The sequence below is a fragment of the Triturus cristatus genome, chromosome 3_2 (genome assembly GCF_964204655.1).
Source record: "Triturus cristatus chromosome 3_2, aTriCri1.1, whole genome shotgun sequence".
Taxonomy (NCBI): domain Eukaryota; kingdom Metazoa; phylum Chordata; class Amphibia; order Caudata; family Salamandridae; genus Triturus; species Triturus cristatus.
The window spans coordinates 775,676,571-775,696,795 of NC_140584.1; the positions used below are offsets into that span (position 1 = coordinate 775,676,571).

Genomic DNA, 20,225 nt, shown 5'->3' on the forward strand with positions numbered 1-20,225 from the left:
CACTCCTATGGCAGGCCTTATCAATCCTGAAGGCAGAGTGCTTGGTTCTTATGTGAGAGGGTGCCCCTGCATGAGCAGAGCCCCTCTTCAGCGTTCAGAGACCATTCTCTGATGCTGTTTGTAGTGCAGCCTGACCATATACTCTTAAGTGCATTATAACCAAACGGTAAATGCTAACTTTGGACTGGCTGCACGAAAACATATCGTGTTTGGTGTCAAACACCTTGGAATCATAACCCCACACCAGTAACTGGTGTGGGAGTATGATCCAACCCTTCTAGATGGAGAAACATGACAGCACTGGTATTCCCGGTAGAACCTTAATAGAGCCCTGGCATCACAAAATGGATGCTGCAGCCACAGACACGGGTCTGGCCTCCTGCTGCTGACCGAAACTCTGGCAGGGGAGGCCTGGACAATAGGTTTCCTGTCACAGGGAGGTGTAACCACCTCCCATACAGGCTTATGTGTATTGGGGCTGGGTGGGAGCACTCTCTGAGTGCTTTGAAGTCCTGCAGTGGGGGCACATTTGGTGTCCCTGTGCATAGTCCAGCTCAAATCGGTTCAGGGGCTTCTAGCCCCTGTTCTGGTGTGAAAATGGACAAAGGAAATGGGTGTAGCCACCCCTCTTTCCAAACCCTCCCATAGGTGGGTCCCCAGAGTAGGTCCAACCCGCTACCTTAGTATAAGTATGGGACCCCAGTCCTTAGGACTTTAGATTACCCTGGACGAAACTCTGAAGCCAAATCCTGGACCTTCAATGCTCTGCTCAAGACCAGAGGACTGAAGAAATCTCCCATGGGGTCAAGGAGTGACTCCCATGCTTGGCAGGCACCAACGAAGCAATTTGCCTGTCTGCATTTCTGAAGCTCCTGCTGGACTCCGAAGTATTTGCAGCCCAGGAAGAAGATTTTCAGACATCTCAGAGGCCGACTCGAGTCCCCAGCAAAGCTGAGACCCGCAGCCCTCGTGAGTAGTGTGGAACTGGAACTCCTGGTCACCGTGCATTTCTGCAAGTGCATTGACTTCCTCACATCTCTTGAAGTCATGCTTAGGCTGACTTGTAGACCCCACCTCGAGCACTGAATCCACCAAAGATTGTTGGCCTGGTCATTCCGAGTGACCCGTGGGCCGCCATTTTGTGTTTCGTCTTGAGGTCCCTTTGTGATCCCTGGTCCGTTGACTGGTGGGTCCCTGAGGGGGTAACATTGCATTTCCTTGGGCTTTCCTGGTGTGCTCTGACTCCCAACCCAGTGGTGAGTCCCACAGACCTTGCTGGTCTGCACCGAAGCCTCTTTCTCGTTTCTGTGTGGGTTGCTGTTGCCAAGGCTTGTTCTGTCCAATCCGGGCAGCAATGCTGCAGCACTCAACATCCTTTGTGGGACAGCTTGAATCCAGCTCCTGGTTATCCTCGACGCCTCCTGGTCCTCGTGGCTGTAGAGTCAAGCTTCACCTCTTTCACCTGAAATCACCCAACATCGGTGGGCATCTGCTCATCGCCTTCCTGGTCACTGGCTAGTGACCCAGACTCTGTCCCCTCTGCTTTCAGGTTCTTCTCATCTTCGATCCAGGCTTGGATCTCTTCGGACACTTCGCATCTTCACGGCAGCAGCACTTCCTCGCAAGCTCCCATTGAAATCGACTACGCGACCCGACACCAAAAGACACCTATGCACACGGCTTCCCTGGGTGAGGTAACACGAGTACTCCGGTGCTCCCGTGGGTGCTAGTCCTAGAACTTCCTAAGTCCAGAAGGGTTTGGTCCTGACTCATTTCTAAGTGTCCCTAATCTTTAAAAATCTAACCCCGACTTTTCCCATAGAAGCTAACGGGAGCTCGCGGCTGTGTTCACACACTGCACACGGCCCCCGTGGGTCCCCTGTGTCACTACCTTGGGTGGTTCCTTGGGGTCCCAGCGATTCTACAGGCTCTAGGCCTTGTGTCTAGTTAAGTTGTGGTTCTTATACCACTATTTTAGTATATGGTTTGGCTCGCGCCTAGGGCCTGATGTGTATTTGTGCTATTTTACTGTGATTATTGAAGTGTAACTTATGTGTTTTGATCTCTAGTCTCATAAAGAGACTAGGAGGGTGTGTTTAGTAATACATACATATATGTTATATATATACCTGGTGTGGATATCTTTCATTTAGTGACTCAAGAGATTATAGACTGGTAAAACAAGCTGCTTTACATTCTTTCAATACTTAGCCTGAAGGCTGCTCTCCATAGCTACCACTAGGATAGCTTTCAATCAAGGTTGTCTTTAACCTATAACCAATAAGGGGTTGTTTGGACTGATACAAGGTGCCCACTACAACTAGTGGACAGCAAATATCAGGCTAACCTCTCATATTGGTGGCAGCGGTGGGATTCCAGCTTGCTATTGTTTTACCAGAAAATCTCAACTGAGTAACTAACTGAAAACCACTAAAGGTACCCTAGGTACATATAATACAAGCATTAGAATACAGTAAGTTCTACTGAACTTAGAGTTGTGTGTTAAGGGATAGCACACCCTTTCTACAACTCAAGAGAGTTTAGTAGGCCACAGTAGAGTAGGTAGTGCAATACACCACACCACACCACACTATTAATGACTTCAAGGCCAGGAACCAGTAGGTCCTTGCTAGAAGCTAATGGGCTTCAAGATTCCCAGTGTGATAGACTCCCATTCATGGAACTGAGAGCATTATGTACAACTAGGAAACTGAAGACAGGCACCATGCCTAACAGCGTTTCATAGGCCCCATAGGAAAGCAGGCAGCAAGGTGGAGCCAAAGTGTGACGAGGCAGCGGATAGCAAAGTGGCGAGTGGCAATAATACACGCTATATAAATAACTAGATATTCCATCAACTTAGATAAATAGAGGGATGGATGCACTGGCAGGCAGCTAAGCATGTGAAAATCAAGTCAACAATATTTAGGTTAATAAAACACATAAAGTAGTTATCATACAAATATATCAATTGAACAAATATTAAACTATTCTTCATCTAAACTGTGGATTTTGTAGCGCTACATGGTGTATATATTTCTGTATACGTGTTGTGACATCCTTATCGTTGTTCACACGTTTATACTTCCCCCTGTCAGTGCTATTTGGCTTGACCTTAGCTTCTATACCAGCGATGTAAGGTGCAGTTCACACAACATCTCCTTAAATAAATGCCAGTTTTCTCTGGTCCACCAGGCATATGGCTTACCTCTTTAACAAACCACTGACAGTAAGCTGGTGCAATCCATTCTCTGGCATGAATCCCACAGTCCATCCAGATAATCTTTTTAGGCACTGAAGACGGCACACCAATCTATTAAGAATACATTGAAGTTTTAGATATTACTACCGTCTACATATTTATATGAGTCATTTAATCAATATTATAATTATTTACATCCACACTCCAGGTATACATCATAAGCATGGCAAGCTCATCAGAAATCAACAGCCATGAGCACAGAAAAGCCAATAGGTGTGGAGTTCATGTAAGAATGCTTGAAAACTCAATGTGTGCATGCCAGTGTTTCAGTGCCAATTAAAGAAATACCTATTTGGCTTTGCCAATGCTTTTTTTAGGCAGCTGGGTTTTCTCGTCTAAATCTTAAGCCTATGTATTTGTGAGTATGTCTGAGTGTGTACATGTGTGTTTTTTAATTAAACGTTTAATAAAGCCTCCTGCAGTGAAAAAAAACAAAACAAAAGATAGCATTGATTATTTTCTGTATTCAACCCATTTGTGAGATAAATTGAACATGTGAAGATTCAGCACTTTAAGATGTAAAATAGTCTCTTCTGCATTCCAGTACAAGCACTCCTTAGGAGGTGGGATGATACACCAAACAACCAATAACACAAGGTGAGAGGGACATACTCCTCTGATTGGAGCCACTCTTTGTGTACTTTGAGGAACTGGTAACAAGAGGTCTTGAAAACAGCTGTTCTGTCAAGCCAGGCTTAAAAATAAGATGTCACATTTCCTATTGTTAGTATTTGGGAAAATGCAAGATTCATTATAGGCACATTCAGCTCAGATCTAGTTGAGATCATATTTAAAATTGTTTTTGTCAGATCAAAGCAAGTACAGCATAACCTGTGGGTCATGAGAAGCAAGAGGTAATTCACACAAACAAACCACTCTGCTCAGACAAGCATTAGGGAAAGTAGCACATTTTGCGTATTCACAACTTCATAAATTGAATAAAATAAGGGGTTGGACTTAGGCCTCTCTGTAAGTTTACACTCAAACTTTTTATGCCTTTACACCTTCCTTTTTTTGTCAAATGTCTGTTTATTGGCATTTAGCTATAAACACAATTCCAAACATTCTAGGCTAGTAGCCCTCACAACATTCCGATAGTTAATCATATCTAATTCTAAAACAGTGTCTTACCATTTTGGAATGATCGACAATTTCAGCTCATCAGTAGCCCTTAAATCCAAGGCAATTATCAAGAAAAAATACAACAAACTAAGAACCACAACTCCCAACCCCCACTCCCCTCTCCCCTCCCAGTGGTGGAGAAGCAGACCCACCCCTCCCCTGCTACCATGTAAATCTGACCAGTAGAATACATTGTGTTTGTGGGATGTCGCATGAGTTACAGTCCGTTAGTCGTCAAAAGTTATCTGCTGAATCGCAGTATCAAGTCTAAAATTGGAACAGGTAAAGCCCTCTCAGCGTAGGTGGACAGACTGCTAACGGGAGCCCCTTTGTGAGGTATGACACCAGTGGCCCCCACTTATACTCAAAATTCTTCTATTCGTTCATAAAAATGCCCGCCATGCGCTCCATTGTGAGTATTTTCCATAAGCGAGAATGCCACTGGGCCAGTATGGGTGCCTCTCTTTTCTTCCAATTAGCCGCTATCGCCTTTTTAGCTGCTCCCAAACATGCCCACATAATTGACTTGTCCGCTTTTGTTTGATGTTCTAGTGTGGTATCTCTAAGGCCCAGTAAGATCGTCTCTACAGTGTTTGGGACTGGGTATCCTAACATATCTTTCATTTGAGCCAGGATTTCTTTCCGCAATGGTCTGATTGTCAGGCAGTCCCACCAAATATGGCGGAAATCCCCGTGGACCCCACACCCTCTCAAGCACAGATCTGAGGTGAGTGGGAACATTTTCCTAAGTTTGGCAGGTACTAGGTACCAATCGAATGGGATTTTGTAATGTGCCTCTCTCAAATCGAGGGAGTGGTTGAATTTAGTTATGTCTAACCAGATGTGTTTCCATTCCCCTTCAGTAGTCTCCCATCCTATTGCGGCTGTGGTGCGATCATAGTAGAAACCAGTAGCTTGTATAAAAATGAGATTGTGCCCTTGGTCGAACGCGCTTTCCACACTAGGTTTTCTATCGGGGTCAGGTCTCTAGTTGCCGCTTCTCTAACCTGTGGGTGTAGTGCCCAATGTTTAAGTTGCAGGTAGTGAAAGTGCTCTGAAGACGGTACTCCAAAATCCTGTTGACAATTACCAAAAGAGAGAATATCATGGCTGTGAAATAAATCGGAAATCACCTTACAACCTCCCTCTCGCAATGCGTCAAATGGCCCTTCTTTGAGTGCGGGGGGGGGAGTCCGGATTAAAGTGTATAGGGGTATAAGGATATGGAAAAGAGGTCCACCCCCTGATTGTATTTACCTCGTCACAAATCCTAAGCGTGGTCCTGGTAGGGGTGCTAAGGTATGCATTAGCCAGACTGTCTTTTTTGGCTTTCCACAGCACATCCCAAATTGTCCTGCCCACAATGGCCCGATCCATGTGGAGCCAGTGCTTGTCCGATTCCCGTATGGACCATTCTGTGATAACCCTTAACTGTGCTTTCTTATAATAGAGCTCGATGTCTGGGAGAGCTATCCCACCCTCACCTCTCGGTCTCCTTAACACGTGGAACGGTAACCGTGCCCTACCATCCTGCCAGATGTAGTGGAGAATCAGAGATCGTATTCTTTTTAGATAAACTTTATCTAGTTCTATTGGGAGCGCCTGGAACAGGTAGAGTAGTTTCGAGAGAAGGGTCATTTTGACTGCATGGATCCTGCCCAGCCACGAAATGAACAGGGGTTTCCATCGCTTTAGTTCCTGTTTTACCTGTCTAAGTAGGGGAGGGAAGTTCGCCTGGAATAGTCCTTCTATACATGGGGTGATCTGAATTCCCAAGTAAGTTAAGCTGTGCTTAGCCCCTGCGAATGGGGATTCCTCCTGTATTAGTAGGCCTCCCCCTCTCATAGTGTCAAGAAGTTGACCCGGAAGCCTGCCACACCCTTAAATGTTGTTAACTCTGGTTGTAATGCTCAGAGGGACGTTCTAGGAGCCGTGAGGGTTAACAGGATGTCGTCCGCAAATAGTGACACCTTATGTTCAGCACCCCCAAACCTAAGCCCTTGAATGTCCGGATCTGCCCTAAGTCTGGCCGCCAGCGGCTCGATACTCAGAGCGAACAGCAATGGGGACAAAGGGCACCCCTGCCATATTCCTCGTCCCAGCTCAAAGAAGGTCAAGCTTACCCCATTAACCTGAACTCTGGAGCGCGGGCTTAAATAATTGGCTCGTACCATTCGTAGAAACCTATCCCCATAGCCAAAGCTCTCCAGGGTGAGAAACAGGAAATGTCAATCCACCCTATCAAAGGCTTTTTCCACGTCCAAGCCCAGCACTATCGCTGGGATCTTGAACTTGTTGGCTTTTTCGATAAGATGGAGCGTTCTGCGCATGTTGTCATGTGTCTGTCTCCCTTTTATAAAACTGGACTGGTCCGGGTGGATAATGTCGGGGAGGAGATTTTTTAAAAGGGTTGCTAAAATGGCCGAGTAAAGCTTAGCGTTGAGGTTTAAGAGAGGTATCGGTCTATATGAGGCGCAATGCTGTGGGTTCTTCCCTGGCTTTGGGATTACAGTGATGAGTGCCTCTGCCATGGTGGGGGCTACCGCCTGTCTCGTAGCTATGTCATTAAATAGGGCCGTTTGGATGTGTACGTCTTGTAACAGAGGGCTGTTAGCCTGTCTGTCTCCGGGGACTTATGAGGTTTAAGCGCTCTGATTGAGAGACACACTTCCTCCTCAGAGATTGGAGCGTTCAGCTGGTCTCTCCAAGTTTCTGAGATGGTAGGAAGAGCGAGTGAGTCTAAATATTCCATCTGTGCCGTAAGGTCAGGGGGCATTGCTTTATAGAGATCTTGGTAAAAGGCGCCTCACAGAGAGGCTTTACCGCTGTCATCTCATTCTAACCCTCCCCTCTTTGTGAATTCCTCCAATAAAATCCCTTGTGCTTTTTTCCCTAACCTGCCTTGCCAGATGCATGCACACCTTACTCCCCTGTGCATAAGCACTCTGGCGAACACAGAGCAGGGTGAATTCAGCTCTGTTTGTGTAGATTGCCCGTAGTTTCCCTTTGAGGGAGCCAGCTGGCGCTTAAGGCTACGTGTGGGGTTCTGTTTGTGTTCCCTTTCTACTTGGGATAGTGCTGCCTCCAAGTCCTCCCGCTGCTTTGCCCTTTCCTTATTTAGCACCGATACCATTGCTATACACTTCCCCTGAATGACCGCCTTAAAAGCGACCCAATTGTTCTTGGGAGATGTGTCACCTGGGTAATTTGCAAGAAAAAAGTATTTAATCGCTAGCCGTAGTTCACCGCGGTGCACCTTGTCCCGCGTCAGTGAGGCGGGGAAATACCATTTTGTGTATCCCTGCATCTTGCTATCCCAATTCAGGCCCGCCGTCATGGGACTATGGTCAGAGAGAGAGATAGGAAGGATCTTAGCTCCCTGGAGGGTGCCTTGTAGGTCCTAGGACATAAAGATGTAGTCGATTTTGGAGTAAGTTTGATGGGCATGTGAGTAGTATTTGTAATCTTTGGCGCAGGGATTGAGAAATCTCCATGCGTCAAAGAACCCCAGGTTCAAAAAGGCTTGTTTAAGGGATTTAGGGAACCTGCCTCCCGTGGACCTGTGTGGCTAGCCAAATAAGGTTAAAGTCCCCCATTACAATTATGTGACCCTCGGCAAATACACTCACCATGTTCAGTAGTAACTTCACAAATGTCGCTTGTCCTGAATTAGGGACATAAGCCAAAACAAATGTCACCGATCTACCCCTGAGCTTTCCTTTTACCATTACCACCCATCCGCCTTTGTCCATCTAGATGCTTTCCGTCTGAAATTTAACGTGGTTGTGAAACATTAATGCTAGCCCACTGTGCTTTGTTTTGGCGAATGACCTGTATATGAGTGAATAATTTTTGTGTCTAAGCTGCAACTCTTCTGACCTTTTAAGGTGCGTCCCTTGGAGCGCCACCACATTGAAGTGATGGTCCTCCAGGTACTTTCAAATTTACTGCTGCTTGGTCAGCGAGTTCAGGCCCTTCCCATTCCACATAGTAACAGATATCATCCTATGAGGTATCCCCGCCCATGCACCCTGTGTCCCCCCTGGATATTCTGTAGTTCCCCTACCTGCCCGTTACTCCTCACCAATGTCCTTGCTCCTTCGACAATATAGATCACCATGTGACGTAGCAGTGACTCTCCCCTCTCTCCCTCTGCTTCTCCACCAACCCCCCCTCCACCCAACCTTCCCTTTAAATGTAAAAACATAGCCAAAACAATTAACAGTGTTTGTCCGCAGGACCATCACTTGTCCTGCTGGTGCAACAGGTCTCGCGTTGATCAGCAGGCCGGGGTTCCGGCCCTCGCCCGTCCCTCCTGCTGTCTCAGTAGCGATGTTCAATGTTACCTAATGCCGTTGAGGCGGGAGTCCTTGTTGCACGCTTCTCGGTCACTCCTGGGATATATGGGGTATATTATACCCTTTCCCGGCTCCCTTGCTCTCTCGTCTGCCGTAGTCTATGGGTCGCTCTTGTCAATCGACCTTAAAGCTTTGTGCACTCCTGAGTTCTGTGTCATAAAGATGTCGATCACTCCTCGTCATCGTGTATGCCCCCATAGGCATTGTTCAGTTGACACACTTGTTCAGTCTATATTAATTGCATATGTATTGTAGGCCGATATGGGTTAAAGTCTGCTCAAAATGTTGACCTCCTGCCCTTTGATCAACACACAAGATGTGGGTCATTTCCAGTGCATTTACCAGTATCTGGCCTCCTCGTGAATTTCAATTTCCAGGCAAACCTTCCCTGCCCGCAGCTGTCCATGAAACAGGACCCGGATAAACGCCCTTTAGGAATTGTTGCCCATTTTGTGGAATTGGACCGAGAGGGGGCATTTCTACCGGATTGCGAGCTTAACGCCTCATCGTCCGGTATTGGAATCTCGAGAAGCTCCAAACCATCTTTAAGCCCTGTAACGTGCCGCTGTCTGTTTTCATATTCGAACACTAGCCCAAAGGGATAAGTCCACCTATATCTTATTTGGACCTGTCGGAGCTTCTCCGTGAGAGGCCTGAAGGACTGACGTCTCTGCAGGGTCGCCTGCGCCAAGTCTTGAAATAGGACACATCGAAAGCTTTTAAAGGTGATGGAGTCTTTCTTTCTGGATTCTTGGAGGATAGCTTCTTTGACCTTGTAAGAATGGAGCTTGACAAGGACATCTTAAGTGCGACGTCTCTCACCCGGCAGAGTCGGACCCACCCTGTGCGGCCTGTCAATTTATATTTTTAAAAGGCCTTCCACGAAAGCCTCTAAATATGGACCTTCTGCTCCCTCCTCTAGGTCCCTAATATGTATATTCTCGCATCTTGACCTGTTTTCCAGGTCCTCATTCTTCAACAGGGCCAGTTGGAGTTGTGAATGTAAGCATTCTACATTATTTTCCGTGGTCATCGTTCTCTTGTCAAGCTCCTGGGTTTGGGATTCTATGTCCAACAGCCTTGTAGCAATGGAGTCCACATCCTGTTGTAGAGAGGTCATTTTTTTGGAGAGATCGGCTTTCAATTCAGCCATAGAGGACTGCAGGTCTCTTTTTAATGCAGCGTGAAGTTCTGCTTTAAAGTCCTTCAGGGAGCTGAGCAGATCTTCCTTGGTCAGAGCCATGACTGGATCGGGGGTCTCTTTCTTCTGGGCTAGAGTCTTCTCTGCAGGTGCAAAGTAGCTAGACACCTTAGAGGTCACCTTCTTAGGTGGCATAGATGCGGTCTTGAATAGGATCCGGCGCTTCAGAGACTCTTCTTCTGGATGCTTCTCTAGTGCCGCTGTGATCGTTCTCTGTAAGGGCCCAATTGCCCCGTATACAAATGCTGGATCCCACCTCCCCGAAGGGGGAGAGAGTGCTGAAGAGGAAGACCAATCTGCGGCAGCCATCTTAGGGTCAGGCGCTCCCTGCTTTACCCCGGTGTCCAGCTGGAGGTGTAATTTTCCCCGACCTTCAGTACCGTTATACGTCTGTGCCTGCGCTGGGTGCCAAGTGAAGTTCAGGCATGCATCAGTGGCGTGGGCATGATAAAACCTCTTCGCGGGCCTGAATTTGCCATGTTGGAGTCAGCCAATATTAACTACATGGCTGCTGCCTCAAGGGCCCCTCGTGGCCACCAGATGCTTCCCACGGGTGATTCAGGCATGTAATATGAAGCAGGAGCCCCTGCCTACCTCCAGTGATGTTAAAGGCCTCATCTGCATGGGATCTGTGCACAACGCATCGCCGCTGTTCTCAGTGCTGAGCTTCCTGGTGGTAAGTGGAACCACAGGCGTCTACTTGTCGGCGTTTTCTCTGCTAGTGCAGGCTGCGGAGCTGGCCAGCAGTGCGGCCCTCGTGCCGCTGTCCTTACTTCCGATCAGTAGCCTTGGATCAGGGTATGTGGCCACGTGCCGCCATCTTGGGCTTCGTCTCATGTCGCCATGAGCCGTGTTCAACTGTGGCCGCCGCCGATTTTCTGCCGATTGTGCTGAGAGCACTTTTGACCCCGCAGCGAAGAACACTTGCTGAGCTGCGATTAGGCTACATTGGGGCTGTAGGTATACCCATGACAGCCTTGGGGAGATGGAGCCGATACGGATCACGTTCGATCGGATATCCTGCGTGGCCACGCCCCCCACACCTTCTGTTTTGCTAAACTTGTTTATGTTGGCTTTAGGACTCTTTGCACTTTACCACTGCTAACTAGTGCTATAGTGCTTGTGCTCTCTCCTTTAAACATGGCAAAATTGAATTACACTTGTTTGGCATATGCAGTGGTATACCGTATACCCAGGGCTAATAACTTAAATGCTACTAGTGCTACTGCGGCCCCTTAACAAAAAATGAAATACAGTTTTTCTGGATACAAAAGTCTGTTCCATAAACAGATTCAATGATCAGAGTTTTCAATTTTATTACCACAATTCAATCAAAAATTTGAATTATCACAGCCAGAATAATTAAAAAAAACAAAGATCAGGAGAGCAAACAAACAATGAACTGAAACAAACAATGAGCACAAAAACAATACAGTTGTATCCAGAACAACTGTATTTCATTTTTTGTTAAGGGGCCTTTGTCTCTAGAATTACTCAAGTACCCTTGGTCCCTTACGATCTTTGGGTTTCCCTTGTGTACATATACTAGTGGGACTGCAGCACTCATTGTGCCACCCACATAAGTAGCCCTTTAGAACATCTTGCAGTCCTGTCATTTCAGCCTGTAGGTAGTGTTCAATTGCCAACTTGACTTGCCAAAGTAACCCTGTTGCCAGGCCTAAAACTCCCTTTTTATTACATATATGTTACCCTAAGGTAGGTCCTAAACAGCTCAAAGGGACAGTGCATTGTATTTTAAAGGTTGGACATATATGTTTAAGTTTTACATGTCTTGGTAGTGAGAAACTCACAAATTCATTTTTCACCACTGTGAGGCATACCTCAAAGGATAATATTGGGTTCCCCTATTACATTTAACAAGTGGTTACTTTTGTTTGGGAGCAGGTCGAAATGACATGTTTGGTGTGTAAGGAATTGTAATTGCAAATCCTATTTAATAGTAAAGTCGGATTTTAAGTCACAATTCTTCGAATGGTACTTTCAGAAAATCAGTATTTTCTTGACCTAACCATCTGGTGACTGCAGCCTGTTTCCTGGGTCACATGACTAGGTGTAGTTGTCAGTTGGCCTTTGTGTATTCCTCCAAGACAGCCACACAACAGAGGGCTTGGTTGTAGGCAGGATGGTACAACCAGGCAGGTTGCTGGGGGCAAGCTGTGCACAGCCCCACTGGCATTTCAAAGAACCTGCCTCCACTCACACACAAAGACCTTCACACTAGTCTATTGTGCTCCCAGACAAACTTGGACAAGGGCAGGGAGGCAGGAAATTCCAGACACTCCTGTGGGAGGGAAAACTCCAGAAGTTTCTTCAATTTCAAAGCTGGCACCAGGTATAAAAATAGAACTCTCACACACGCTCTTCAATTCACTTCCAGATCTGTGGAAGGAGTCTCAGAAGATCTTGAGATCTGCTGTGTACTTCAGAGGACTGCCCTGCTGCACCAAGAGGACTACCATGCTGCCTGAAGCCTGCCTTGTGCCCTTAGAGTACTGCCCTGCTGCCTGAGATCTGTTTCCTGCTTGAACCCAGGGCTAGTTAGCTGGTCTCCTCATCAAAGCCTCAGGGACAGAAAAGGCCCACACCATCTTAAACCCGTACCTCGACTCAGCTTGAGGGAGTCCTAACCCAAGTGGTGCCCCTCTAGCCCTGGACCCTCGGAAGTAGTGCTAACGGTGCCCAGATAGCCCAAATCAAAAACTTGAAACTTAAAACGTTTTCTGCCAAAAAAGTGGTCTTAGAACCGGGAGAAGACCAGGACCTACATGCTTGCCGATTCTCCCAAGGTAAATGGTTACTCAGCCTGACTTCAAGGTAGCTCCCTCTACGTTCTTCTCCACAGCAGCAAATCCTGTTCAGCGGCTGCTTGCTGAAGGAGTATATGGCCTCGTGGAACCCCCTCAGGCTACTGTCTGCAGCTTTGTTCCACTGGAGATTTTCAACTTCCATAAAAGAGACTTAGGGCCATTCACTTTTGCGAGTCGCAAATTGGGTCGAATTGCAACTCGCAATTTGCGACTCGCAAAAGTGAATGTACAGCGGTGTCTCAGACACTGTTTGCGATTCTCAATGGGGTCGCAAATTGCATGCCTCATTAATATTAATGAGGCAAGCGCAATTTGCGACTCCCAGGGATGATGACCTATTTCATTTAAAAAAGAAACTTTTCAGTTTCATTTTTTAAAGGCAGACAGTGGTCCCTGGGACCACTGCCTGCTCTTAAAAAATATTTTAGCACAGACTTGCAAAGTGGAAGGGGTCCTTTTGGGACCCCTTCCTGTTTCCAAGTGGTCCTTTTGGGACCCCTTCCTGTTTCCAAGTGGTTTACCACCTACTTGGAGTAGGTGGTAAACTGCGAGTGTTTTGAGGCTGCAAATGCGGTTGCAAAACAATAGTACATGTTATTCAGACTCGCTATTAGAAGGCCAACTAGCAAGAGTCGCAAACGTTATTTTGCAAATCAGTGACTTGCAAAGTAGTGTTTGTACATGCCAGGACCCTTTTTTACTGTCGCAAACGGCCAATCTCCCGTTTGCAAGTGCAAAAAAGGATGTACATCTGGCCCCAAGTCTGAACTTAGAAATCTTCACTGCAACTTCCTACAGTGGCTCCCAGATGATGCCTTTTCCTCGGACACCGCCGGCTGCCTTGCCCTGCTGAACTTTACCTTCAAAAAATTATTTTAAGTCTGAAGGTAAGAATCGTGCCCAATCCACTTCACTTATCCGAATCACTTTCCATTGCTGTCGGTCGTAATTTTTTTACTCTGTCCCGGACTCCCATGACCAGATGTCCATGGTTGGCACTTTGATCTTTTAGGCACTATTTTTTACCTGAAACTCTGAACTTTAAAAATGCGGAACTCTGGTTCTACTGATTGGAGTTTTGTTCTTTTGGTGTTAAAAATATATTCTATTTCTCTAAATTGGTGTGTGATTTTATTTTGCTGTATTTTTTACATTATTACTATTTAAGTGCTGCATAAATACTTTACACATTGCCACTAAGTCAAGCCTGTCTGCTTTTATGCCAAGTTACCAGAGGGTTAAACACTGATTAACTTAGTTACTTTTTGTGATTCACCCTGACAAGGATTGTGGCTGCTGCTTGAGTAGAGTTTCACCACCCTGAAACCAACAACCTAATTTCTCACATAAGGGGTATGATTAGTGCTGGCTGAAGGGGTACATTGAGAGTAGAGAACTTTTCATTTAACGTGAGTTGACTTAGGGCTGGATTTACAAATGCAGCTACAGTTTGGGTACAATAAATACAATACATAAACATTAAATAATTATATTAAATGTAGTTTTAATTTAGAAAGGCTCATGTAATGGAAAAGTCAGGGTCTGAGATTAAAGTAGCTGTAAAAGGTTAATTGTGAACTGGACAAAAAACAAACTTGATGAAACCATTTCTGAGGAACCCTTTTAATAGAACCAGTTTCCATGAATTTTTCATCTTGAATGTCATTCACGAGGTTAACGAAAAAAACAATTTGGTGAAAGTCATTCTTGATGAAAAAGCCTAAATCCAGTATGATCAAATCATTCGCTTGCTTTTTCGAGTGTGGGTGCTCCTCATATGCCTATTAGCTCCACTTCCGGTTGGTGCTCATCAGAGATGCCCGGCATCTCCCAGGTGTCTGACGCTATTTAGCCATCTACCGTACAAATATTGAATTCTCTTTTATATTTAGCAGATCACTAGCTAAATACCATAGCTAGGCAATGTTTTGCCAGCAGCAATGCAGATAGCGAAAAAAGTCACTGTTTACACAATTAAATAGTAGAGCTTCTGTACTGTTTTAGTCAGTAGACCAGCAAATAGCAAAGAAACGTCACTATTTACCAGGCAGCTGGCTAAATTACCTCCTATAAAATGGCTGTGCAAGAAAATTCACAAATTACCCAACCACTGCCATAATAGCTAACATCATGCACTCTTTGCAGGGCAGCTGTTTAAGTAGCAAATAACCTTTTCTATTTATCTGGCCCCTGGCTAAATAGCAGAGTTTATGCATTATTTGAGTGTTGGCTGTGCAAATAAACATTACCAGTTACCAAACTTGGACAAATAACAGACAGTATAAATGATTTGTAGCAAAGAAAGATCACTGTTTATCCAGGAGTACGTTTAATATCACCAAATGTGTAGTATTAGAATGTCAACTCAGCAATTTCTAAAGCAATGTCTCTATTTACACAATGGTCAACCGAAAGGCTTCTGGGCTCTGACTAGCTTCCGGGCTATTAAAAAACCTTTACCTGGGGTAGCAGCACCTTAGGCAGCCACCAGGAAAATAGTGACATTTCCCTGCTATTTATCTGGCCACTGGTTGAATAGCAGTGGTAATGGTACTTGGTAGAGAAGCCAATAGAAAAGCTTCACTTTTGACCAAACTGATGGCCAAATAGAAACTAGCCACCCGCCTTGTGAATAGAGACAGTTCTCTGCTATTTTCCTTGCAATTGGGTAACTAGTACAGAATTTCTGCTCATGACCGTGCCACTGGATAAATGGTGAAGTTTTTGCTTAGCCACCAACCAAATGGTGCAGAATGTATGTTATTTATGCAGCAGTGGCTCCTCCGCTATGGTGGAGGAGCGTCACCCAACTGCTATGCAGCAGTGATGTAAAGGAAACATAAAATGATAGTAACTTGAGTTATTATCATTTTATTTTTACTTCTGCTGCAGCTTTGCTTTTGGGGAGGGGCTGCTCCGATGACAGGAGTAGGAGAAGAGTGGTTTGCCCACTTCTAAAGTGCACATGACTGTTTGGCTGGTCCTCTTGGGCCGGCCAAACATTCATGCGAACTTCGCATCTTCTCCATGCAAGCTGCATTACAGCCTGCATTGACAACATGCCCAGGCCCCCATTCTCTGGCTGAGCGCCGATCCACAGTGCTCAGGCCAATCACTACGCTGCATTGCAGCATTGTGATTGGCTATCGGGAGGCTGGGAGCCGGATGCTTCTTGCTGTTTCCTGCATCCTTCTGCAGACTGGAGTCAGAAGGAAGACGACAGAGGAGAGGCGGCAGGCGGCCGGCTGTCACAGGTATGGTAGCAGCCACTACTGTTTTTATGTGGTCGTTAACTACTAGTTTAATAGTCAAAATCTCTGTTATTTGCCAGTTACCCAACACAGTTTATATATTATTTACCTGACCTCAAGTTAAGTAGTAATGTTTCTCTGCTATGTGCCCAGCTGCTGTCCGGAAAGTACATAAGTTATTCTGTATACCTGGATGCGTGCTCACAGCACATTATCTCTGCTAAGTAGGGGTGGGTGTAAATTTCATAATGGGAAAACACCCCCTCACATCCAAAATGGACACGAGGATGCATTTTACTCTACATGCAATAGAACATGAATAGCACTGCTTCCGCTTGCTAATTGTGCTCTTGGGATAGGATTTTTCCCCACTGTACTCCTGGCATTTAGAACTAGTTTCTTAGCACAAAATGCACTCTTGCATCCTAAATTGATGAAAGGATGCATTTTACGCTAATAAAAGTAGTCCTGAATTGAAATCAACACAAACAGTAGCACATGGAGCTTCTTGCTAAATTCATTCTTTCTGTGCTAGGTTTTGCCCCCAAATTGCTCCTTCCGCGTCGACCTGTATCACTGAATTTCCAAAATTACTCTGACTGCTATGATGTAATTAAAAATACTCCCAGGTCTTCTGCTGAGTGCCTGACATCTGGGTAAACAGTAAATAATCTCTGCTCTTTACCTGGCTGTTAGTCTGTTGTGCGCATATAGCATATATTCTGTAATATTCACCCATCAACTGGGTAAAAAGCAAATATTCTGTTCTACTCCGGCATCTGCCAGGTATACAACAGAAATTCTATGATTCTTAGCGAACAGCTAAGCACATCATAGACAAACTATAGCTTTTTAACTGGCGGGCAAGTAGGTCACATTGAATCTATATTATCTATCTAGCTAACAGTAGCGGCTCCTCGAGGGAGTACTGCAGGGCGGTAGGGCGGGGCGGGGCGGGGCGGGGAAGGGGCAGGGTGGGGGAATAGTAAACTCCGGCATACTGCCGAACGGAGGTAAGTAAAGAAATAAAGAAATAAAACGAATCACATTGCGCGCCCTGCATCGCCATTTAGCGTTGCAGCGTGCGCAATGTAATTCGTGCTACTATGGGGCCCTTTCAAAGTCGGACGAGGGATGATATATCTCACCTGATTACAAGTTTTACAGTGGACAGGAAGACACCGGAAAAAACTAAAATGATTCCACACACATTTTTCTTTGGCTCAAAGCAGAAGGAAAATGTGCACGGAATCGGGCCCAGAATCAGTAACCACATGTGGTTTGGAACAAAATAATTCAGTGTACAGAAGGTTAGTTCCAGTTCTAGGCCGGAAACCTCTGAATGGCCAATGCGTGGAGTTGTGATACCTGCCAGAACCTGCATCCCTTTGCATGATATCTCCATTTCCAATCGCTAGCCAAATTGGGTTGGGTATCTGGGCAGTACTTAATTTGTAAAAAAAAAATAAAGTGCCGGGCCCTCATCAGGAGGTCAACACAGTGTGCACCACACATTGCCACTGTACTTACACAACTACTAACCATCACACTTCTGCAAGTTATACAATTTAGACTGTTCGAGGCCGCAAAAGCTTCAAGAATGGCTTAGGTAGCAGGCATTAGTTCTTAATGTATATTAAACTAACTAACAACTGTTTTTCTGCTCATCATTACAATACACAAACGGTGCCACCATGTGGCATCTGTTATAAGTGCTGGTTCTGGCAACTAGGTGCCGGTGCCGAGCACTGGAAACCACCGGCTCAAATTTAGCACTGGATCGGGACCAGAGAAACTTCACTGTTTACATGACATATGCTGAAACCCTAGAGAACTGATGCTATTTAACCAGGCAAAAGTAACGTTTCTCTATTTGCCTTGCTGCCAGTAAAAAACACATAAGCACTGCTACTTTGCCAATGGCAGGACAAAATGTTACAGTTCCTTTTGACAGAATAGTTGAGGTGACATGCCTCAAGATACCTGGAGATAAGGGGGATGCATGGACACATCACCTGACGTGCGTTCAGGTCAGGGGCCACTGCCCTGTTTTGCAAGCATGGCGTTGGCTGAAACAATGCAGGACGCAGCTCATTAATGCTCGGGCTGTTGGTAGATGTCTGGCTGCCCTACAGTAACCCCTTACAGAGCGTGACAGCTCCTGGAGGAGATAGGTGGCTGAGGAACCTTGCAAACCATCTTTTGCACGCGGCAGAGCAGCATGGAGACTGGGAGCTGGCAGAGAGAGACCTGATTGCTGAGCACGTCCAAGGCATGTCCAGACCACCCTCGCCTGCCTGGTGAGACAGAGTCGGGGTCCTAGGGAGCTGGAGTCAAGGGTGGAGTATGCCAGGTAAGGCAAGGGGGGGGGGGCTGTTTTCTCTCTCTGGACCCTGAATCAAACTGCGTTAAGGGTATCAAGAGACTTCAGCTGGGTGGCACAGTCTATCGCCTCAACACAGGACATCTTCATAGCTTCCCAATATTTTCTGAGTTCTAAACATGTTTTAAACATGCCGAAAAACAAAGTCAGGTCTAATTTAGCAGGCTCTATGAAGAAAAGCTTAGACTGCTATGCTAAAACAAGCATTTGCAATGCAACAGGTCTCACATTTGGGAGAGTTAGAGGTATTGGAATTGTAAATGACAATGTCATTTACCTATGTATTTTGGTTTGGAGTGTAGTGTAGTGGATGTATGTGGCGTGGAGTGGAATTATGTGGGTTGTATTGGAATTGTTAGTTGTGGAATTTTGTGTTGTGGAATTGTGTGTTGTGTAGTGTATTTGTATAGTGGAATTATGTGGCATGGTGAATAGATGGGGTGAGAGCAGCACAGGATAGATAGAGAGGGATAGGTACTTTGTGCAGGAAGTGGTGAATGAAATCGAGACAGAGGAGCAGAAAGATTGTGGGAAAGAGAGAAAGAAGTGGAGAGCAAGCCACAGTCCCATATAGAGGGAGGACCTGTGTACGCAGAAGACACACTAAGAAGAGGAGGAAAGCTTGGGTTTGAGGGATGGAATCCTTGAAAAGGCACGGAAAGAAACTGTGCTTAGTATGTATGAGCAGGCAGTGGCTGCGGACCGGGTGAAGCAGATAGTAGAGCCTGGAGCAAAGCTCCAGAAGGCCAGACTCAAAAGTATTGTATTTAGATTTTTGCAAATGAAATAAAGAAATATAAATGCACACAAATTCTGAAGCTTGCCCAATTTTCCTAGCAGACTTTTGTGCATTTTTCCTGACATGGGCAGAGGTTTCCTCAAATTTGGCCAAACATATATGCAGATTTGGGCTGTCTGGGGCCAAAGACATCTTGCTAGAGGACTTTGCTGAGACAACCCCTTCCGCCACATAAGTTGTGATAGTAAATCTATACATAGATTTGAATTCCCAAAAGTAGGACAGCGAGAACCTCATATTGCAAGACTCTTGCAATCTACTCCTACAAGCGCACATTAACAGACTGGCAAGGCTTAAGCGGGGCACAAGCATTTAGCTTGGGATACATCATGTAACTGTTCACCAGACTAAATGAGCCGGCTCAACTCAGCACACTTCGAAACTGCAACAATGGCTCTTTTCATCACTAATGGTGTAAGTTCAGGACACACCCAGCTGGCCCTCTAATCAGCAGCAGTGTGTCACTTCAGTCTACTTTATCAGCCACTGCATGAGATCACAGGTTTAAGTAGTCAATTTAAAGCCCATAAAAGTCCACTGGCTTGTCTGGGAAAGGCTATTTAATTTGCTGTATTTGTATTGCACAAAAGTCTATTTCGCGCTTCATCGAACACTTTGTAAAGGCAAATCAACAAGTCCGTGAGTTCAGTAACACTATCGGGAAGGTGGCAAAAGAATGCAGCGGTAAAGGTTGGGGTGAGGAGGGGAGAGGGACGGAGGAAGAGCTCATTGACGGAAAAGGGAGAGTAAATGGTATTGGGAATATTGCTTTTCATAGCAGTAAGAGCACAGATGGGTTTTCAGAATCGATACATGGAACAAGGTACAGACCTGTGAAAAGAATGTTTATGTTCCGGGGACAGAAGTGAGAAAACTTGTAAAGAGAAGAAGGATGTTTTTCACATTCCTAATCTGCCCTCAGGAAAGCAATTACGAGTAACACCACTGGTGCTTGGTCGGACCACCGGAGGGCTGTTTCTACTGCTTTTGTGCTCGGAGAATGGGGGAGTGCTGATAACGC

General features: G+C 45.7%; 1 protein-coding gene across 1 annotated transcript in view; it reads right to left on the reverse strand.

Moving 5' to 3' along the window:
* Positions 1 to 20,225, reverse strand: part of LOC146858079 (carboxypeptidase O-like) — a 226,483-nt gene that overhangs the window by 131,137 nt on the left and 75,121 nt on the right. Inside the window, exon 6 of the mRNA XM_085646867.1 lies at positions 3,209 to 3,313. Coding sequence (XP_085502993.1) covers positions 3,209 to 3,313 — 105 coding nt within the window. The remainder of the gene's footprint in view (positions 1 to 3,208; positions 3,314 to 20,225) is intronic.